The sequence below is a fragment of the Onychostoma macrolepis genome, chromosome 15 (assembly GCF_012432095.1).
Source record: "Onychostoma macrolepis isolate SWU-2019 chromosome 15, ASM1243209v1, whole genome shotgun sequence".
NCBI lineage: Eukaryota > Metazoa > Chordata > Actinopteri > Cypriniformes > Cyprinidae > Onychostoma > Onychostoma macrolepis.
This window is the reverse complement of record NC_081169.1, coordinates 5,712,339-5,735,933: the sequence shown is the minus strand read 5'-3', so window position 1 is coordinate 5,735,933 and position 23,595 is coordinate 5,712,339. Positions and strand designations below refer to the sequence as shown.

General features: G+C 36.1%; 1 protein-coding gene across 1 annotated transcript in view; it reads left to right on the top strand.

The window, feature by feature from the left end:
- The first annotated feature begins 4,158 nt into the window (after positions 1 to 4,158).
- LOC131554375 (protein Atg16l2-like) overlaps positions 4,159 to 23,595 on the top strand; it is a 45,132-nt gene continuing 25,695 nt past the window's right edge. Inside the window, exons 1-14 of the mRNA XM_058799711.1 lie at positions 4,159 to 4,529; positions 5,167 to 5,236; positions 5,707 to 5,758; positions 6,376 to 6,449; positions 9,450 to 9,701; positions 10,421 to 10,486; positions 10,798 to 10,887; positions 11,123 to 11,176; positions 13,853 to 13,958; positions 15,944 to 16,049; positions 16,441 to 16,511; positions 17,970 to 18,041; positions 19,095 to 19,215; positions 19,339 to 19,444. Of these exons, the coding sequence (XP_058655694.1) occupies positions 4,394 to 4,529; positions 5,167 to 5,236; positions 5,707 to 5,758; positions 6,376 to 6,449; positions 9,450 to 9,701; positions 10,421 to 10,486; positions 10,798 to 10,887; positions 11,123 to 11,176; positions 13,853 to 13,958; positions 15,944 to 16,049; positions 16,441 to 16,511; positions 17,970 to 18,041; positions 19,095 to 19,215; positions 19,339 to 19,444 (1,376 nt within the window). The 5' untranslated portion in view covers positions 4,159 to 4,393. The remainder of the gene's footprint in view (positions 4,530 to 5,166; positions 5,237 to 5,706; positions 5,759 to 6,375; positions 6,450 to 9,449; positions 9,702 to 10,420; positions 10,487 to 10,797; positions 10,888 to 11,122; positions 11,177 to 13,852; positions 13,959 to 15,943; positions 16,050 to 16,440; positions 16,512 to 17,969; positions 18,042 to 19,094; positions 19,216 to 19,338; positions 19,445 to 23,595) is intronic.

Sequence of the window (23,595 nt, the reverse complement as noted above, 5' to 3'; positions counted from 1 at the left end):
ATAAATATTATTAAAATGAAGAAGTATGGATGACAGTTGATTACAATAATAGTTTAGTTTATTCCCCTCATTAGTAACAGTGCCCTCTGTGGGATAAAGTTAATATTAGTCATCCCTGTTATAGTATTATTCATAAGTCAATTTATTTTTCACCATCTTTCCAAGTTCTGTACCTCAGGTCCAAAAGAAATGTAGAAAGAATATACAAAATGAAAACACCAAATACATTTGTGATCTATTTCCATTCGTTATTTTCAAAAGGGAAATACTGACATGGATGTTTACAGAGCAGAGGTCACGTTTTTTAATTCCAATAGGAGAGATGTACTTTTTTTTGTGCTGTATTATTGTTTACTGTGTTATTTCTGTTTCAAAAGGCAGCAATCAATAACACTTTAATATCTAAAGAGTGTTTATGTGATTTCATGTTGCGAAATGAATACATGCATAATAATCGTAATAACCGTGTAACCGTGATTATTCCTCAGACTATAATCGTACCAACAATATCTATAATCGTTGCATCCCTAGTCTGAAGTAATGAATTTAGGTAAAGTGGTGCAGAGCCAGTGGTGGTTTTGTAGGCAAATATTAATGCCTTGAATTTTATGCGAGCAGCTATTGGTAGCCAGTGCAAATTGATAAACTGAGGTGTGAGGTATATTCTTTTTGGCTCCTTAAAAATTAATCTTGCTACCACGTTCAGGAATAATTGTAAAGGTTTGATAGAACTGGCTGGAAGACCTGCCAAGAGAGCATTGCAATAGTCCAACCTGGACAGAACAAGAGCTTAAACAAGGAGTTGTGAAGCATGTTCCGAAAGAAAGGGCCTGATCTTCCTGATGTTGTATAAAGCAAATCTGCTTGACCGGGCAGTTTCAGCAATGTGGTCTGAGAAAGTCAGCTGATCATCAATCATAACTAAGGTTTATGACTGTTTTTGAAGGAGTTATGGTTGATGTGCATAACTGGATGGTGAAATTGTGATGAAACGTTGGGTTTGATAGAACCACAAGCAGTTCTGTCTTGGCAAGGTTGAGTTGAAGGTGATGGTCCTTCATCCAACAAGAAATGTCTGTTAGACAAGCTGAGATACGAGCAGCTATTGTCGGATCATCAGGATGGAATGAGAGGTAGAGTTGAGTGTCATCAGCATAGCAGTGATATGAAAAGCCATGTTTCTGAATGACAGATCGTAGTGATGCCATGTAGACAGAGAAGAGAAGTGGTCCAAGAGCTGAGCCCTGAGGCACCCCAGTAGTTAGATGTTGCGACTTGGACGACTAACCTCTCCAAGATACCTTGAAGGACCTATCTGAGAGGTAAGACTCAAACCACTGGAGTACGGTTCCTGAGATGCCCTTTGCCAATAGGGTTGACAGGAGGATCTGGTGGTTAACCGTGTCAAAAGCAGCGGAGAGATCCAGCAAGATAAGTATTGAAGATCTGGAATCTGCTCTTGCCAGTCTTAGGGCTTCAACAACTGAGAGCAAGGCAGTCTCGGTTGAATGTCAACTTCTGAATCCAGACTGGTTGCTGTCGAGGAGGTTGTTCTGTGTGAGAAAGGCAGAGACTTGAACACAGCTTGTTCTGGTGTTTTTGCAATGAAAGGAAGAAGGGAAACCGGTCTGTAGTTCTCTAAAAGAGATGGGTTAAGGGTGGGTTTCTTAAGTAGTGGGGTTATACGAGCCTGTCTAAATGCTGAGGGAAAAACACCAGTGTGAAGAGATGTGTTAATGATGTGAGTGAGTGCAGGTACAACTGCAGGAGAAATGGCTTGAAGGAGATGAGATGGAATAGGATCAAGCGGACAAGTAGTAGGATGATTGGAAAGGAAGAGTTTAGAGACTTCTGCCTCAGAGAGTGGAGAGAAGGATGTGAATGATGTTTGCTAGTAAGATGTGCTTGACAGATTGTGGTGAGGAAAATTGTGCACTGATGGTTTTAATTTTATTAATGAAGAACGTGGCAAAGTCGCCAGCTGTTAGAGATGATGAAGGAGGAGGACAAAGGAGGGAGGAAAATGTTTTAAAGAGCATGCAAGAGATAGACAAATTATTAATTTTATGATAGTATGTCCTTTTAGCAGTGGAGACATTAGCAGAGAAGGAAGAGAGGAGTGACTGATATACATTAAGGTCAGTAGGGTTTTTTTGATTTGCGCCGATAAACATTTTGATTTGGGTGGATAAACAACTACAAAATGGATTTTAAAAGGGTGGTTAATAGTGACTGAAAGTGATTCAAAGGAGCTGTTAATACCCAGAGAAGGTAAAGGAATACATTTCCAGTCATTAGAGATAAGCAGACCAGTACCTTCACCTCTTCCAGTCAGACGGGGAGTGTGGGAAAATGAACAATTATTGGAGAGTGCAGCGGTGTCCTCTGGTTTGATCCACGTCTCTGTCAGGGCCATGAGGTTTAGCCTTGAATGACTAGAAATAGATGCTTTGTTTACTGCAGACTGACAATTCCAGAGACCAATAGAAAAAGAAAGTAGTGTATTAGCAGACATAGGCAAAGGGCACAGGTTGTTAGGATTGCGCTGTGTGATGGAACTATTTTATGTAACGGCCTCAGAAGGAGTCAAAAGGGTATGTTCAACATAGAATGTTCAGAAAAGTGCAGACTAAGGATGCTCAGATCAAAGACTGTCTCTATGATTAAATAATCTATACTTAACCAAAAAGTGCTTAAAACAGTAGAACTAACAGTCATATGACAAACCAATGACCAGATCAGTATAACCAATTACAGTGAAGAAGACTCCAGTGACATTGATTTTTACTCAACTAAAGGGATAAATGTACATGTATCCTTCTGTTCAGGGAGTCTCTCTTGGTTGTTGTGACCAGTGGGCTCCCGGCCGTGAATAAACTTTCATTTCTACAAAGAGCAACTTGGGAATGGTGTCTGGTAGGCTATATGCTGCGCAGCTGAGGAATAGAAGTACTAAAGATTCTACGCTTGCAAATGCTATAGACCTGTGTGCATGACATGTGATTGAGGTAGTGATAGTAGCTTCTTGACGAGACACCGTCACCATACTTCAGGGAAATATTGTATTGTATTGTAAGTATTCAGGGAATCCAGGGAATTAGCTTGAGATACTGTAGTTAGTATATTAAGAAATGGTAGGCCTAGTTGTTTAAATCGTCTGTGGTGAAGTCAGATTAGCATTGGGAATTTCCATGACAGCTGCCTCGTGTGATGTGTGGTTTGCGAGTGGTAGTAGGCTAATAGTAGGGATATGGAAACACATTGTAAGAGTTGGTCATAAAAACTGAAACAGAAGTGAAGCAAGGTGTAGAAAAGAGTGATTTTGTAAATCATAAATTAATAAGAGTAGTGTCAAAGTAATATACACAGTGTTTTGGTAGAAATCATGGGTACATTTTTGTACATGTACACTATACACCGAGCCTATTTTTAACTTTTGTGGTTCCAACTGTATTTGTCATACATACATATTAGTCATTTACGTGTGACTTATTGCCAGTAGTGTCACTGTCAGTCATACGCATTAAATCAGTGTGAGCTGAGGTTTCAGTGCTGAGGTGTCAAGGCTTGTAGTGTTTGAGGGAAGTGTTTGTACAGCTGTACTACACTGCATTGGGTGGCAAATGTTACTAGCAAATACTGTTTGTATTTTTCTTACGACAGAGGGCGCTTTGAGGCTCAGAAATGCATAACCAGCATTCAAATTATTAAGATTCCAGGGAAACATTAGTAAAGTAAATGTATAACATTTGAAGTATTTTAATTCGACGTATTGTTACCAGACGTAGAAATTAAAACGTGCCCCAGGACGTCTATGAAATGAGTACAACTATTTGAACGTTGTAATCACAACGATTGTGATTGGTCCATCTTGCCAAATCGCTGAGAAAAGTAACAGAAGTCACATGACAGCACGTTTGCGCAAGCATAATAAAAAAAAACTAATTCTCACCTATATAATCACAGTCGTACACTTTAATATAGATTGAGTTGAAAATACACATTAAAGAATTAAATATGAGAATTATAATTTGATGCATCGTTCCTAACCAATCAGAGAAAACGCCTGGGCCAAAAGGCCACTCCCATTTTATTCTTCACGATTTAGACGTGTTTTCCATTCTAGCCAGTTTGTTTCCAGGCTTGAAACGCATTGACATGTTTGTCATGATTACTCATCAGAGACAGCAGCAGGCGGCTCCCTTCATGTGTTTACAGCCACTGCACTGACGCGTCGCGTCGCGTCGCGTCTCAGCCCACTTTCTGCCGCTTTCCTGTGCGCTTCATAGGAATGGAAAACAAACGTAAAAGTTAAGTTCCCGATGACGGGCCGTACATCCATTAACTATGTCTAAGAAAGTAGATTACTGTCATTGTATTAAAATTATTATTTATGATCATGGCGGCGTCGCAGCGCGCGAGAAACTCTGAACTTAAACAGAGCGAATCATGGAAGCGTCACATTATCAGACAGCTGAAATATCGCAACAGGACCCAGACGAGCGTCTTCCAGGATCTTATAGAGTCATGTAAGCTTTATTAATGCTGGTATTTGTGATTGAACCTTTTAGGCCATGCAGTGCAACTTCTTGTATGTCATGCAAAATGAGAAAAACCTGTTGTTTTGGATGCAGTAGCAGTTTAGAAATCTACCTGTTGCTGTATGGTTGATTAAATAATTGATTTGATATATGTTTAAAGATACAATATAATACAGTTAAATATTATAAAATATTTTTTTGATGTATTAATATCATATTATACAGAAAATACAAAGAATTGCAGTAGTAGTTAAATATAATGTTTTACAATATAAATTTGTATTATTTTTTATATTCGTAACGTGGGAATTAAGGTATATTTATTTTTATTTTTTATTATTTTATCATTTATTTAGTATCATAATGCAAAGTATGCGCCACTTTTGTGAATTATTATGGAGAACAGAAGATAAAAATGTGACTAATTTAACTGAAGGTCTAATTTGCATACCCTCAGTATAATCAGGACTGCTATAAACAAACAGTTCTGTGAATCTTGACACTCAAGTGCTAATAGAAAATCTCATTAACAAACACTCTTGGAGTGAATGTAAACATCGGCTGGCCTCTTTTAAAACAAATCATGCTTGTTCAGAAGTAGTTTGTCATATTGTTCTTCTTATAGATCACAGTCTGCTGGAGAAGTCAAAGCAAAGAGCCCTCATAACCAAAGGCATTCTGGGATCAGGGTCAAGGTAAGCATTACTCTGAGTCATAATATGCTTTAAAGTGAAAACGTGCAGAGCAATTTGTACCTGATCTGAACCTAAAAATGACTTCTGTTGGAGTCAGCTAGTAGTCGGTTTGATGCAGTCGCATTATATTTCTGAATATTACAACATAAAACAAGTTAATTTAGAATGCCACGTGAAACACATTTTATACTACAGGAAAACACCCCATAAACTCTGATTGTTAAATTGTAATAAAAGATTACTAGACATTACAATGTACTGGGCGGAGTTGTGGATTTACTGAAACGTGCATACCAGTATGTCACTTTGATTGTATTATTATTAACATTTTTTTTAGATACCAGAATGTATATATAATATGACATTACAGTATAGTAATAGCATATATTCTTATCCGTTTTTTTCATATTCAACCATTACATATCTGTTTCTGCTTTTAATTTCAAAATACAGTTTTTTGTCGCTTGCAGGCCCTCACTATCTGAAGATTCGCTGACATCTCTAAAAACAACCACCGGTGAGGTAGGAAATGATGTTATATGTGGGAAAAACAGAATGAGAAAGCAGTTCGATGATTGGATTTCTGTCAAACCTTTATAAACCAAACTGAATTTTATAGCACAAGTTGTGACCTGTTTCACTAAACAGGTTTACAAGTTGGCCTGTTGTTATCTCTTCCTTTTAGCAAACAGTCAGTCATCAAATCTACGAGCATGTTAAAGTTCCACAGAACTGATGGCTTCCTGCTTGTAAAAATGCCCTGGGAAATGTTCTGCCAAAGCATATTAATCTAACACGAATGGGAACATTATTTGGAGACGAAATTGACTGCTTTTCTTCAGAAATGATCAGAGTGGTCTGAGCATCAGGTGTAATAACCAGCTGTTACACTTAATCTTGCATTAAAGCTTTCATAAGAGCAGTTAGAAAGTTTTTGTGAAAGTATGTGATAAAACCTGCTACATATCTGTGCTTTATCAACACACGAGACCTCTCCCCCATATCAAACTGTTCTAGCTAATAAAAACTCCTGTAAAATATATGTTAACATTATAAACAAATGGGCATTTGCACTGTCTGAATTCGTTTTTTTTTTTTTATTGAAAGTGTTTTGGCTTTATATTTTTTTGTTCTTGCAGCTTGCATACCAAGTGGTGGAACTGCAGCAGAGAATCCAGATAAAGGAAGTGACACTGGATGAACAGCATGCCAAGTAAACCTCCTTATTCTTTTATGGCATAAAAAGAGGAAATCTCCCTTTTACAGTGCCCATATTATGTTCATTTAGAAATACACAATTTAATTTTTGGGTCTGCTAGAATACATTTAATATAATTTGAAAAAAACATTCTTCTAACACTGTACATCGCTCTCTGCCTGAAACATGTTACATGGTGTCGTGAAAATAATGGCAGGACTACAAACAAGGTGTTTCAGGCAGTTGTGTTCTGTTGGAGAAATGGACTTTGTGCTTCGTAATAGCAGCTCCAAAAATTAATTAATAAAAAAGCAAAATGGATGCTCTTTAAAGAGCTAATTTGCCTAGAAATTTAAATTAGATATGTATATATTAGATATGTTTGATAAATTATCTGTCATGAAATTAACATAACATCAAATGCTACACCCAAATGTGTGACAGTGTTATAATTTTGACATATTCTTTGAATTAATATCAAATATATTTTAATAAAAAAGCCTGTTATTGCATGATTGCTGCTTTATTAAAAAGTCATGACACTCAAGTAACATTATTTGGACATTTGGACTCTTTCTACAGCATAGAAGTAAGGAATATATATATATATATATATATAAAGGTGCTGGTCATATAATTAGAATACCATCAAAAAGTTGATTTATTTCACTAATTCCATTCAAAAAGTGAAACTTGTATATTATATTAATTCATTACACACAGACTGATATATTTCAAATGTTTATTTCTTTTAATTTTGATGATTAGAGCTTACAGCTCATGAAAGTCAAAAATCAGTATCTCAAAATATTAGAATATTACTTAAGACCAATACAAAGAAAGGATTTTTAGAAATCTTGGCCAACTGAAAAGTATGAAAATGAAAAGTATGAGCATGTACAGCACTCAATACTTAGTTGGGGCTCCTTTTGCCTGAATTACTGCAGCAATGCGGCGTGGCATGGAGTCGATCAGTCTGTGGCACTGCTCAGGTGTTATGAGAGCCCAGGTTGCTCTGATAGTGGCCTTCAGCTCATCTGCATTGTTGGGTCTGGTATCTCTCATCTTCCTCTTGACAATACCCCACAGATTCTCTATGGGGTTCAGGTCAGGCGAGTTTGCTGGCCAATCAAGCACAGTAACACTATGGTCATTGAACCAGCTTTTGGTACCTTTGGCAGTGTGGGCAGGTGCCAAGTCCTGCTGGAAAATGAAATCAGCATCTCCATAAAGCTTGTCAACAGAAGGAAGCATGAAGTGCTCTAAAATTTCCTGGTAGATGGCTGCGTTGACTGTGGACATCAGAAAACACAGTGGACCAACACCAGCAGACGACATGGCAGCCCAAATCATCACTGACTGTGGAAACTTCACACTGGACTTCAAGCAACATGGATTCTGTGCCTCTCCACTCTTCCTTCAGACTCTGGGACCTTGATTTCCAAATGAAATGTAAAATTTACTTTCATCTGAAAAGAGGACTTTGGACCACTGAGCAACAGTCCAGTTCTTTTTCTCCACAGCCCAGGTAAGATGCTTCTGACGTTGTCTCTGGTTCAGAAGTGGCTTGGTAGCCCTTTTCCTGAAGTCGTCTGAGTGTGGTGACTCTTGATGCACTGACTCCAGCTTCAGTTCTCTCCTTGTGAAGCTCTCACAAGTGTTTGAATCGGCTTTGCTTGACTGTATTCTCAAGCTTGCGGTCATCCCTGTTGCTTGTGCACCTTTTCCTACCCAAATTCTTCCTTCCAGTCAACTTTGCATTTAATATGCTTTGATACAGCACTCTGTAAACAGCCACACCTTTCAGTAATGACCCTCTGTGACTTACTCTCTTTGTGGAGGGTGTCAATGTTCGTCTTATGGATCATTGCCAAGTCAGCAGTCTTCCCCATTATTGTGGTTTCAAAGAACAAGAGATACCCAGAATTTATACTGTAGGGATGGTCATTTATTCAAACTCAAATGTAAATATTCTAATATTTTGAGATACTGATTTTTGACTTTCATGAGCTGTAAGCTCTAATCATCAAAATTAAAATAAATAAACATTTGAAATATATCAGTCTGTGTGTAATGAATGAATATAATATACAAGCTTCACTTTTTGAATGGAATTAGTGAAATAAATCAACTTTTTCATGATATTCTAATTATATGACCAGCACCTGTGTATATATATATATATATATATATATATATATATATATATATATATACACAGTATATATATAATTTTTTTTTTACAAATTAGTAATTGTATTTATCATGTTTGACCATTCATCCCTCTATGCAATACATATATTAAACAAAAAATTATTCTTTGATTTATGTGAACTGCAGTGTTATGAAATCACTATAGACATTTTGATCCCACTACTGAGTGATAGCTTTTGCAACCCAGTTATTTGCAACCCAATTTTTTAATATATATACACTGAAATGGTAACAGGGTGCAAACATTTTGAAACTAATATAAAATGAATGCAAAATGGAAAAACCGCACAATATAATATTTAGTTTTACCTTTTACCTCTCAATATTGTTAATTAACATTTTCATTAGATTAAGCACCTCCTTTTAATGACACTTACTGACACTCCTTTTACTAAAACTTTGTTGTTGCTGTTTCAGGCCCTATTTTGGATCCTATATGTGGAAAGTGGCATTTATTTACACACAAACTGTTGTCTCAATATTATAAATAAATAATGTCCTAAATTTTGGTCACAAAACTAACATATGGCCAAAGGTGAAAGATACTACTCTCATTGTATAGAAAAGCCCTGGGCATTCTTCCATATCTCTTGCCATTATTTAGATGAAAAATAAATCATACAGAATTTCCATTAACTATTGCTATTTATAGTTGTAGGCTTTTTAGCTTAGCCTGGATGTGCATCGTGGAATGCATAAAGTTGCAAAATAATTGCCTGAATATCCAAAATTTTGGAAAATTTGGACCATTTTATGATAGAACATGCATGTATAATTAATTATTATAATTTTTTTAATTAGGCTATATGAGGTCCAAAACCATCTCAGTGTTTTGGCGTCGGAGCACAGCGTGCTTCAGGAACGCGTGGCAGAGGTACAGACTAGAAACCAACTTCTGAAACAAGAATATGATTCTCTGCTGGAGCAGCACCAGAACATGGAGAGGACGTACCGACAAGAGAAACTCCGCAGCTCAGAGATCCTGGAGAACATGATCCGTCCAAAACAGCAGGCTGCTGTCCGCATGAACCATCGCAATGAGAAGAGAGTGAGGTGAAATGTGTGATTGCTATGCCATTAGAATAACCAAATGCACTCTCAGAAATAATCTCCTGTCTTCTAATTCATGTCATCGGTTGTGCATTGATTCTGCAGAATCATCATTTAGTCAACCTCATGCTGTTCCAAACCTGATTTTCTTTCTTCTGTAGAATACAGTTTTTTTTTTTTTTTGGGCCATGCAATGAAATCCAGTGTGGTCCATTGCTATTTTGAACCCTATTGACTTTCACTGTATGGGCAAAAATGTTCTCTAAAATATCTGCTATTGTGTTCTGCACAAGAAATTTTATTAAACAGGTTTGGAATAACACAAGGGCGAGTAAATCATGACATCATTTTAATATTTGTGTGAACTTTCCCTTTAAACATGTTGCAATGTGGTAGCTAAAAGTATTACATTCTTTTTAGTGTCCAAATATTTTGTAACATCTGTCAACAAGGAATAAAGGACACAGAGGCCACGTTAAACAACAGTAGAAACATTATTTGTTCAAATTCAGTGGCTTAGAAGATGGTTAATGTAGTTAATGAATTAGTCTTTTGTTAAAGAAGGGCCACATTTCAAAGTTCACTGAGTATATTCCCTCTGCTGCTGTGCTATTCTGCTGGCAAATCATTTGTAGGTTCTTTTTTCCTAAATGTTGAAAGCAAATTTTGTCCATTCCATAAACACCCCATCCTTCTTGATCACATTTCGTCTTCTGTCTTAGAGCCAGAGAGGCCAGTCTTCACAAAGAGCTTCAGATGGCTGCCTGTAAGAGTGTGAATATTAATGAGTAAGTATCAGCTGTATAAAGTGTGAATCTGATTTCATGTCAATCCAAACCCTCATCACTGTCTTTCTTCTGTGAAGCGCAAAAGGAGAGGTGTTACAGTATGCGCTGTCAATTATTTATTCGTGTTTCACGGAGGAAAGAAAGTCATGCCGGTTTGGAATGATATGAGGGTGAGGAAATGATGACAGATTTTTCATTTTTAAGTGAACTATTCCTTTAATCGGCATATGAGGGCAGCATAAACAATCCTATAAATTCAACATGTAGATCATTCAAAGGTTTTGATTAATTGTTTTGCTTTTGCCTGTCAGAGAGTCTGGAAATGTGTCACCTCCCAATCCATCATCCCCTAAAAGTGACTCTTCACAGAGGTTGGAGAGATCCCATGGACCACTTTTCAGGTAACAGTAGGGGCTTTCATGTATAATAAAGTAATTATTGTGGGTGTATCTTGAGCTTTATCTATAGCATTTGAGGCATGCTGTTGGTTACCCTAGGAAATAACTTTACCTAATTATTGGCTAATTTTGAGTAATTTTCACATCAGTTCATATAGTATCATTAATAACCTAATGTACTTTTTAAAAGTTATTGTGATCCACACAAGTCTCGACAGTAGTTGTTTTTTCTTCTCAGGTCTGCTTCAGCTACATCTCCCCGCATCATCAGCTCCATCAGAGGACTTTTTGAGTAAGTTTCTCACTGAAAGCTCTTTAAGTGCTGATGAATCACTGTATAGCATAAGTTGTGATTGTCTGAAATTTTTTAAGGCATTTCACAGGGGAATGTGAAGGTGAATGTTATTTTTAATGCTGACTTGTTAGTGTACATAAATAACAGTATGTAGAAATCGTAGTAAAATCGCAGCAAATTTTTAGCAAATTGCGTAATAACATATAGCTCTCAAAATGAGTAAATTAAATCATTAAGCCCTTTGAAAAACCTTTTTTTTCCCCCTAATGTGCTTGAAAAGCAAACCTGGTGTTAAAATGTAAATCTGATTTTAACAAACTAGTATAGTCTGAATTTACTTTATAGGCACACACACAAAGCAATCATGCCATTTGACAGCTGATGATTTACAATAAACCAATCGAATAAATAAAATTGAATTGAATTTTATTTTGAATACATTTTATATAATTAATATTGAATAAACAAAAATTGGATTTAACTGAAGTATACTGGATCTGAAGAATGATTTTGAAGTTACAGTTTAGTGCAAGTCAAGACATCTATTCTAGCTCTGTAGCAGTTGTTTGCGTGGGAAATGTTTTTAATTCTATATGTCAGTTTCCTGCATGGTTCCTTTTTGGTAAAAACCCGCACCCACAGTATTTAACCGGCAGCAGCACTAATTTAATTCCATACCTGATCTGACCTATTTGATGTAAAGACGTGACCCGAACCGCACCTGCATTAAGTCTGCTACCTAAGGTATTTTAAAGGGCACGTATTATGCCCATTTTACAAGATGTAATATTGGTCTAGGGTGTCCACAGACAGTCTGTGAAGTTTCAGCTCAAAATACTCCACAGATCATTTATTATAACATCTGGAATATGTCTCTTTTTTGGGGGGGGGGGTATGAACGGACAGCACGGCGCAAAGTAACGTTAATCTCACAAGCGTGGCGCTGACCAATTAAAATACTTTGATAACTTACGCACACAAATACACAAAAACGCTAGTTAAGTACTATAACGACATGACATTCACAAAGCAGTCTGGAGTGAAATGACTTCTGCAGACATGTACGTATTTAGGTATATTTTGAGGCGCATTACCATGAAAAATCGAAGTAATCCACTGCATCCTCAGTGGCTCACATGTTGGGAGAAAATGAAGACTGTTATGTTCAGTCTTACATCCAAACACAGAACACCGGGATTGCTTATGAGACATTGTTGGCGTTAAAGCTGTTCGAGTGCGGAGAAAATGGAGAACAGCGTACAACTGCTGAGGCCGGAAACTATAGCAATGCAGAGCTGTCAATCAGCCCTCGTGGGCGGGGCCTAAACAATGTGATGTCCTATTGCTTAGAGAATCAGATTTGGTTTAATGGGGTTTAAAAATAATGAGTGGGTGGATTTTTATCAAAGTTCTTTACACTTCACACACTTTAGATAGAAAAGAATAGATGGCTGGCAGCTACTAAATGTTTTACAACAACCCGACTTAATCATGAATTACAGCAGGAATATGTGTTAATAAAGCATTTATTAACACACTGAGAAACTATTATAATGTGTCTAAATAAAAATATTTATAAATGTATAATTAAATAGTTTATTAATCATTTACTTACACTTTCTAAATGATCTTATGAACCACTGGCAACTCCTAAATAACTGGTTTGTAAATAACGTAATAATTTAGAAATGATAAATTGATCATTAATAAAGTATGAAAATACAATTATTAAACATTATAGATATGCTCAAGAACAAAACATTTATAGCTGTATTTATAAACTGCTTACTAATGCCTATTAATGTTGGAACAGTGCTTTATAAAGGATGGATTGCCTATTTACTAATGCTTAACTAATGATTAATAGTGTGCAGTTATTATAAAGTGTTACCGAAACATTTTTACAGTCTTCAGACTACAGAGCTTGAACACAAATAAGCATGGGACCGTTTGAAATCAGTTACCTTAATCTTATCTTAACTATTGTGTTTAAGCAGCAAGCTGCATTGCTGTGTGGGAAACTCCCCCATATGAGACTACAATAGGTTTTAAATTTACATTTACATTTAGTCATTTAGCAGACTTATCCAAAGCGACTTACAAATGAGGACAATAGAAGCAATCAAAGAGCAATAATAGAGTGCTATGACAAGTCTCTCTTTTTTTCTTTTAAATTATGTAATAAATAAAAAGAAAACAGATAGAATAGAAAAAGAATAGAGCAAACTAGTGTTCGAGGCCTTTTTTGTTTTTGTTAATTGTATAATACATAAAAAGAAACAGAATACAAAAAGATTAGAAAAGCTAGTGTTTTTTTTTTTTTTTTTAAGAGAACAAGAAGTAAATGACAAATATATTTTATATTTTCAGTAACGTTTTACAGTAAATATATAGTCAATATCAGAATGATTTCAGATGTCAATAAAATTGAAGTGCATTTCAGTAAAAAAAAAAAGAAAAAAGGCTGCAGATTATGTCTGGACCTGGAAATTGGTTAAAAGAAAATTACTTTACATTACTGTATATAAAAGTAAAAATTAATTTCTCATTACTTCCAAAGATAATCTGATTATGTCACACACCATAACACGTTACGCTCAGCCCAACATCTCTAATATATAAGTTCTGTACTGCTCATAAGTATTATTGATTGATTTTTTGTTGTGTGTCCAGGAGGAAGATGAGAGGTAAATCAGTTTGCAGATCAGAGGAAGACCTCTATATACCATTAGGAGTCTGTCTGGTTGCCAGAGTCCCAACCAAGGCAATTTTTACAATGGTGCGTGTTCCTTTTTACAACAACATCAAACAACAAAATCTGTTTCTCACAAGCTTTTTAATGATGTTCTGTCCAGTTCTGGTCCTGTTTGGCTATGAAGCAAGTAGAAATGTATACTGTATAACCTTGAACCCTGAAAATGATGGGGAAAAAGTTGTGTAGATGAACTAGTAAACAGACAGACATGGAGAGGTAGGCTAAATGGACTATAATATTGATCTTGTGGTTCTCAAATGGGTCATGTCTTAAAGATATCTTTAAAAGCACATTCCCTGTAGTGGTGGCTGGTGGTCTGTCTGTGGATGATGTGACTGTGGAACAAAGCATCTGTGTGTCGCTGTGAAGCAGTGTCTTTCTATAGTACACTGCAGCTCTGTCATGTGCAGCCGCCCGCTTCACACGTTCATTTTCATTTGAATAGCTGACAGCAGGAACAAGCCCGAGATGTGGTATGGAGAGGAGTTGCCACTTCCTTAAATGGAGATGTCACAATTGAATGATTTGCATTTCCCGTTGATCTTTTGGTTGTGGGTGTATCAGAATTGAAATCTTTTGGTCGTTGGCATATCAGAATTCAAATACTATTTCTAGTCATTTCATCGTTTTTTTTAAAGAAATTTCTACAAATTGCTGGACTTTTGCCGTTAAATATTTGAAATGCTTATTGCCTACATCTTACATTTCCATTTGAGTGTAAAGTAATACACTTCTTGTCTGTATTATTTTTACACCTTAAAGTTGCTTCCCCTTCTGCAGTTTCACATTATAGTGTACTGTTTAAAAAGAAGATGACAGTTATTTTTATTGGTGCCGTGTTAAAAACACAAGGTAGTTAAGTTCCTCAAAATCAGACACATGGTTATTTGTACCATCAGATACGCACACAGAGTCTCATTATATCACAAACAAAAAGTATTGTTGTATGCCATTGTTGGACCATGGTATTTGGTCATTTCCTGCAATTTTCCTGCTCCACTAATAGACATCGGAGCAAAACCACTACTGACACCTAACATCAGGCGTGAGAAGTTTTCACTAATTTTTCATCAAGTAATTTGTCTGTCCAGACTGAAACTGTGAGCAGGGCTACTCAAGTCTACCGGTCAAAAGTTTGTAATAATTACGTAAGAAATCTCTTATGCTTATCATTTTTTATTTGACCAAAATACAGTAAAAATAATACTGTGAAATATTAAAATTTAAAAGTAGTTTATTATTTTAATATATTTTAAAATGTAATTGATTCCTTGATGGCAAAGCTCAGTTTTATATTCAGTTTCACATGTTCCTTCAAAATCATTCTAATATGCTGATTTCTTTTCCAGGATTATTTTATGAATAGAAAATGTTAAAAAGAACAGCATTTATTTGAGATAAAAATCTTTTGTAACATTATACTTTTTTTTCCTGTTACTTTTGACCAATTTAATGCATCCTTGCTAAATAAAAGTATGATTTTTTTTTTTTATGATTACTTTTTAATGGTAGTGTATCACAGTTTCCACAAGATTATTAAGCAGCATAACTGTTTTTAACATTGATTACAATCAGCATATTAGAATGATTTCCGAAGGATCATGTGACACTGAAGACTGGAGTAATGTTGCTGAAAATTCATACATATACGAAATATATTCAAACAGAAAACAGTTATTTTAAATTGTAACAGTATTTACAATATTACTGTTTTTACTATATCTTTGATCAAATAAATGCAGCATTGGTTAGCATAAGAGACTTATTTCAAAAACATTAATAGATAGATTGCTAGGATATTTTGGGTGATTGCTAAGGAATTGGTACGGCGTTGCCAGGGTATTCTGGGTTGTTGCTAGGAAGTTGCTAGGGTGCTCTAGGTGGTTGTTAGGGTTTTCAGAAAATGCAAACTGATGCAAAATGCAAAATCAGTTTGGATAAAAGTGTCTGACAGATGCATAAATGTAAATGTAAAGTATTAGAAATGAATGTGTCTTTTGTGGCTTCAGGATGCTCATGAGCTGGGAATCAATGCTGTGAGGTTCAGTACCAGTTCAAACCTGCTGGCTACAGGAGGAACTGACAGAGTCATCAAACTGTGGGACATTGAAGCAGGTACATCACAAAACTGATCTGGAAAGAAAAAAAAATCTTCTGTTTAACTGTCAGCTTTAGCCATATAGACAGGGTTCAGATATGTCCCTCTTGTCATTACATGTGACTGCCTCTGACCACCAGCAGATGTCAGCACTCTAATATCTAAAACATCCCTTAGTCAGGGTTCATTAAATTGAGATGCAAAATGAGAAATGATTCAAAATTATGTGAGGTGAGAAATAGTGGGGAATAGTTTTTTTTTTAATTTTTTTTTTTAGACAAGCATTACTGTGTGTAGATAAACTATGTTCTCATTTGATGTGCTCTGTTATACAGTTAATAGACACAACAAAAGTGAGTGCATATTCTCAGGCTTGATGTAACATACTGCAGTGTTTTTTCCTCACAGGAACTCTTCAGAACAGAGGGACATTAGATGGAAGTAATGAGGGCATCACCAGCATTGAGTTCGACCCGACGGTATGAAAACACACAAATCATTGTGTTTGAATAAATTATACACAGAAAATTAGCAATGTAACGAGACAACATACTAGAATGCATCTATTATAATCCCTGAAGCCGTCACTCCCTGCAGCTTTGCACAGTTTTACATATGAGCCGTGGAGTTCAGCACAGCTTACAAATTCTCTACTCTTTGTTGGTAATAATGGAAGCATTGCTTTGCTTGCTTGTTGTGTATATTGGGTGTTACAGTGCATGCATTTTGCTTCAGTTTCTTTAGCAGTAATTTCTGTGTGCACTGCAACTAAAACACAGATCAGACTTCAAACTCGCTCATTAGGACCTGCTGTTGTGATTAACCAATTTAATGCCTACATTTATGCGCACAACAGAAGTTTCTGCAATGCTTGTACAACTGCTACAAAAAATGTATGAAAAAACTGATGCAATAAGAGTATACCCGAATTAAACACTGTAAACAACTATTTCAATAATGTTCTGATGAATTGCAATTTACTCACAGAACTAATTAGTGCTGGTTTAACTGAATTACGAGTGGTTTTTGAATGTGTTGCAGCTTTTTGCGCTGCTATATATGTTTAGTGAATTAACCCCCCCTCCCTTTATTGGACTTTAGTTCAGGGCTTATTGATGCCAAGAACCCCTAAAAGTATGATGATTCCCTTCCTAAAACATAAGAGCACCTATATTTTCATTATAATGTTCCTTAACAATAGTATGTGTGCTATAATGTGCACATGTGTGGAAGGTGAAACTTCATAGAAAGGTACGAGAAAACACAATGTATGTTTCTATTTTTCCTGTATACTGTATATGCAGATGTTATTATAACTTCTTGGTGTTAAAACAATGACAGTTTATAGAAATGAAATAATCACACTTAATTAAAATTGTACACATTCTTTAGAAAGAAGAATGATTAAATTATTAATTAAATGAATAATTCATTAAATTATTGTGTTCAATTCGCATTTCAATCAAGATGACTCTCAAAATAGATTTGAATATGAGTGTAGACATACTGCTGAAACATGCTCAGAATAACGGGTATCAGGATACATGCTGCTACAAGGTAAAAACGGAGAACACTGTAGCAGATCTAGACAGGTGGTGCTGGGGAGGAGGAGGGCTAAAAACAATTCTCATGGCGTGCACTACTGAGCTGTACCAGGTTGGGATGGGAATTGCATAGATATGAAAGAGAGATTGTTTGGCTACATTGACTGCTTGGGAAAACCAATCAGCAACTCTAAAGAGAAAACCCCTGCTTTAGATGAGCTGAAGAACATTCCAAATGACTCCACTGAGTCATTGCTAATTAGCACATACCAATGAGCTGAGCTACTGAAGGATCTTTATTAGTAATGTAAGGAGACTGTTCCTGTTGAGTTGATTATGCTGTGGTTACTGCTCTAATGCATTGTGGGATGTGTCACTGTGCTTTTCCATCAGGGCACTCGGATTTTAGCTGCGTCATATGACAAGTCGGCTCTATTCTGGAGGCTAGAGGACAGCGTTCCCAAGGTAACAGAGCTTACCTCTCACCCACCCAAACCTCCATGCGCTAGTCTGTCTCTCTGAATTACTCTAGAGCATCATCAGATGAGACAGAGCAGTATGAACCATGTTAAAGATGTTTATTGCTGTGCCTGCTAAGATTTCATTGTGTTTTACATGACAGTGAGGCGTTGAAGAGTTTTATGAGGAGGAATCACATGATTTTTGATGCAAACTGGCCAGATATGGGTCATTCTTACTGTGCAGTAATTTTTATGGCCCAGCATATTCGTCTTAATATATTGTATAAAATGTTCATCTCACATCATATCATATTAGGAAATACAATTTAGTGAATATGGGGTGAATTTGAAAAAAGCTAACAATGTGACACTCTAATAGAAAAGCAAATTATAAATCATCTTTTAAAATTTTGTATAATGTACAAAGTTTAAAGGGTTTGGCATAACAGGAATGACCCTTATGTCATATAAAAATGTGTCTGAAAATTTACTAGCGTGACAGAAAGGGTGAAAAGACACAATTGCTCTCCTTAAAACCAATTTGTCATGCTGAAAATGAGAGGAGACTACTTTAACAAGACCCAGTTGCTCCAAATGCTGTAAAATTGATTGAATATTTTATCTCTACATGTGTGTGCTTGTGTGCGTGTGTGTGTGTGTGTGTGTGTGAGAGAGAGAGAGAGAGACAGAGAGAGAAAGTACATGTTTGGATGAATTTCTTTGAAAATATGTCTGGGTCATATTTTACCCTCATATCTAAAGAAAAAAAAAAAGTAAAAGTTTTGAAAGATATGAACAATTTTATTCAATGAATTAAATAAAAAAGATCAAAAGTTAGAGCGACACTGAAGACTAGAATATATATATATATGTATGTATATGTGTGTACACACACACACACACACACACACACACACAAAATAGTATTTCTTATGCAAAATATAATTACTTTCTTTTTTTAATTTTGGGAGAAAATTTGACATGGAAATATTCTTGTCAGGTTTAGGGAGATTCTGTTTTGCCTCTGATTAAAAGTATGTCTATATTGTTTTTCTAGGTTACATTGACGGGTCATTCTCGTAAAGTGACAGCAGCCAGATTTAAATACAGTCAGAGGCAGGTGGTCACAGGCAGTGCGGACAGGACCGTGAAGATATGGGACCTCCAGCGAGCAGCGTGTATGTGTCACAAAAATATGCAACTAATCACTCATGCATTAACTAACAATGAGCACATCTGTCTGCAATAATTTGTTCAACGTATTAGCACAAATCAGTAATTTCTCTCGTTTCTACTCACAGGCATACAAACCATTGAGGTTTTATCATTCTGTAGTGATGTTGTGTGCTCCGAGTACCTCATCATCAGCAGCCATTATGACAGAAAAATACGGTTTTGGGACAGCAGGTAAGAACAGGGCAATTACAACACCACCCACTGCGTAAACAACATAAAAACTCATCTTAATAAATGTTTATGAAATGTTAACATCTGTTTAGTCTGACATGATCAGACTATGTTGGATAAAGTGTGGTTGACATTGAGGCTTTGTTCACACTGCAGGGGAAAATCCTTCAATCCAATTTTTAAACAGACTGTTCAAACAGCATGTGTAAATGGTCAGATCTGATTCTGTTAAGAGTGCAGTCAGTTTTGTCTACAAAAGTAGAATCACCATGCAAGACTTTAGCATAGGATGCTTCAATATTTATGATGTTTTCCACAAGGTCAGTATTCAAATCTGAACACGTTGTCACAGACAACAGTGAAAATGTGCGGTCAAATTGTTGTGGATGAAATCTGTTTATTTCAACACAATATGAAATACCGCAAGATTTCCATATGCAGATTTTGAAACACTGACCAACAGAAAGCTGCTTGGTTTGAAAATAAGTTCTGGATAAGCTGTGCTTCAAAAATCGCTACACTGTTGACAATAGACAGTTGATCTTTTTTATTTCTTTAATGTGTCCACACCTTAAAAGATGGGAAAGATCGTATGATTTGTCGGATTTTTGTCACAATATCTGGTATAGCAATAAATTAAAACCAGGATCTGGCTTGTGTTTTTTACTGTTCAGAATATAAAACAATTGACCTATCGGTAAACCCCTTCCCTCGAACGCAGACTAGCCAATGGCAGTCGAGTATCAGTTGCACGGGGAGCGGAACTCGGACATCTTTAGGTTTCAGCACCATAGAGAAACATTGGAAGATCCGAAGCTCGCATCAGTTTTATGGGGTTTATGCTTCAAAAATGGAAAAACGATGTGCCTCGGGTACTTGTAACACTGATTCCAGGTATCCTGAGAGGATGGGCAATATAATTTATTTTATTACATTCCCTGAATCCAAACAAAACAGAGCAAAATGTCCCCAGATATTCATCCCAAGACAAAAACGTTCATTTTCTGGTTGTCATACACTCATTAAGTTACAGTTTTCGTCTGCTCAAGCAGAACGTTAATGTTATCTTGTGCTTTAGCAAGGTATCTCTGGCTAAAACTAGCTAACATTAAAGTTAGTGAGTCCATGCTAATGTGCAAACCTAAATAGCGGACTGTTCTCGCGTCTTGTACAGTGTAGGTCAAAAACACATAAACGAAGGTCGACATTTCAGTGCCTCTCCATATTAAACTGATTAAATGTGCATTAATTTAATCGTTCCCTGCGATACATGAACAGTGTTGATCCTGCATGTTATCATCCCCAATTGTGATGACCGACCGTAATATGAGACTTCTCCCGCTTGCATTGTGATCTATAAACCCTTGCTTCGAGTTACCCACTGTATTTATTTTTAAATATTTTATAATCCCTCCACGGAATATTTAATTTCCATTTGGTGGCCTTCTGTGTCCAAAATTGTGCAAAAACATCGTGGGACAAGGTTTTCACACTGCAGCTGTCATTGAAAGACAGTGAGCAACTCCGTTTGTTTGTCCGAGGGAGCAACAGTAACTAAGGGGGGCGGGGCTTACCGATAGGTCAATTAAAGGAATTTGAGCCATATAATCAGATTTTTGCAGAATGAGCCCTAAGAACTGCCTTCGTAGGGCCTGTTTACACCTGGTCACTTCATGCATTTTCTCTGATCGGATAGTAATCTGATTGTGAAAAGACCAGTTGTAAATGCCACTTTCGAAATGGATTTCAATCCGATCACTCAAATCACTTCAGGAGATGGTCTAGGAAGCATTCAAGATGAAACTGGAAAGTTGTGAATGCATCTAGTTGTTGAAATCACATATGTAAATTTAACTCCTCCCAAGATCTTAAAATAATAAATGTGTAAGAGTGTGTTATAGGCTATATAACATGTTATAGTCAGATATGACCGCATCACCGCGGATGAGTAGTTAAGTATCTCTTCAGCAAACCGATACTCAAACTGACACAAATGAAAGTAAGTTACAGATGTTCAACACACAATCATCTTCATTAAAAGTGGTTAGACTAACTTATCTTTCCAGTGCTGATGCCACGCTCTCCTGTTGCGGTCTTTGATTTTGAAATTAGCTGCTGATGAATAAAAATCTATTGCTTTCATTAACGTGAACTCCTATAGTTAAATTTAAATTTGAAACATTAAAATTGCATATGATAGTGTTGTCACGGTACCAAAATTTCAGTATTCGGTACCGATACCAGTGAAAATCCACAGTTCTCGGTACCACATACTAATTAAAAACACACAATTTTTAATAATAAAGTCAAACAAAAATAGAATGTACAAAAATCAATGCCATTCTTTATACTTATTTAAATTGTGTTTAAATAGTTTTTCCGCAAGTAATAAAAGTATGAAAAATAGTAAACAGTAAAGTTTCACCCAAATTTAATTTGTCTTTTAATTAATGAAATTTAAACACATTAAATTTTTTTGGTAAATAAAGGGGATTTACTATTAAAATTAAAATATGGAAGAAATATTGTGTGATTATTTCTTTAAAAATAAATATAATTTTTTTTCAACAGTAGTAATAGTATCACATACATTCTACAAAATAATAGTAATATATTTCTGGCACAATGTCTTTAAGAAAAACTTTTATTTTGACGGGTTGCCGTGAATACCTTTAAATTTCTGTGTGTAGCTATATGATATGACTCTGGTTTTACTCAAATGAAACGGTAAAATGCTGGTGAAGTGACTCTCAGAGCAGCTCTGTAGATGTTGTTTATGTATTTATGTCCTCATTGAGACGGCAGATGCTGAAATCACCGCGAGCATCACGTGCGCTTCAGTGTGTGTAGTAAAAACAAAAAAAAAACACGTGTCTCTGCCATTCATTCATTCACACAGAGACTCGCAGAACATGGGGATACATATCTGAATTGACTTTTGCAGCTTAATATTAACAGATACTAGTCAGTGTCGCGATTTGATTTAAATGTAATGACCTACTTTGGATTAATTCATCCAAACTTCGACAAATTCCGTGACATTCCGTGCTAAACTGTAAATTCCGTTTTTATAACTGGATTCTGAGATTCCTTCCGCGTTTTCTGCATCGTGGAAATCACAGGGCCGTACGCGTCAAGAACCAGGTTGACCGGATACTTGGTACCACCGGTACTTAAAAAAAACCTGGTACCTTGACGTTTTCATTTTTTTAGTACCGACTTGGTACCAAAATACCGGGTCTTTTGGCAACACTAGTGTGGGAATTGAAGATCGGATTTATATCCGGTTTGCTGAGACACATTTATGTGGCCAAGTGTAAATGGAACGGTTTAAACAAATCAGATAGACATCCGATCAGAGAAAACGAATGAAGTGACCAAGTCTAAACAGGCCCTTAGACAGGAAGAGATTATCTGTACCTTATGTTCAGTTCACATATGTACAGATCTTGGGAAAATGATATTTATTTCCGCATCTTATCTCATAATTCTGACTTTTTTTTTTTGGACTTTTTCTGATGTTTACATCCTGGCAGGTCTGTCTTTTTTCCCCCTCAGAATTCTGCATGCAGTCAGGTCAGGTATCAGAATTTTTTTTTTTAATTGTCAGGTGTAAACAGAATTCTGAGAGAAAAAAAAGTCGCAATTACCTTTTCATATTTTTATTCCATGTCAGAAATAAGCTTCCGCAGAAATGGGATGTATCGTCACGATCAAAGCAGAACATAAATGCGTTCTCTAGAATTTCTAATTTACTTTCTTCTCAGGTTTACAGTACACCTAGTATTATGATCCATCTTAATACATCTGCTTGGATCACTCAAACTACATGTGACCACATTGATATCACTTCTGTTATTATTCTGTTATAAACACTCACCTGAGACGGATATTGATACTATGTGTAAACAGGGCCTAAGTCTGCTTGTGTACACAGACCAGTTAAATGTTTCTGGTCTGAAAGTAATTGCCTTCAAATTTACAGTTGAAGGTGGATTTGTTAAACGAGCTGTTGTTTGATGGCTTTGTAGCAGTGTAAAACCTTGAAAACTACACATCATAAATGTGTTGATCACTGGAGTGCTTTTCACAGCAACCGTCCAGGTTTCCAGGACTGACAATTAAATGTGAATAATGAACCCAGCTGGCAG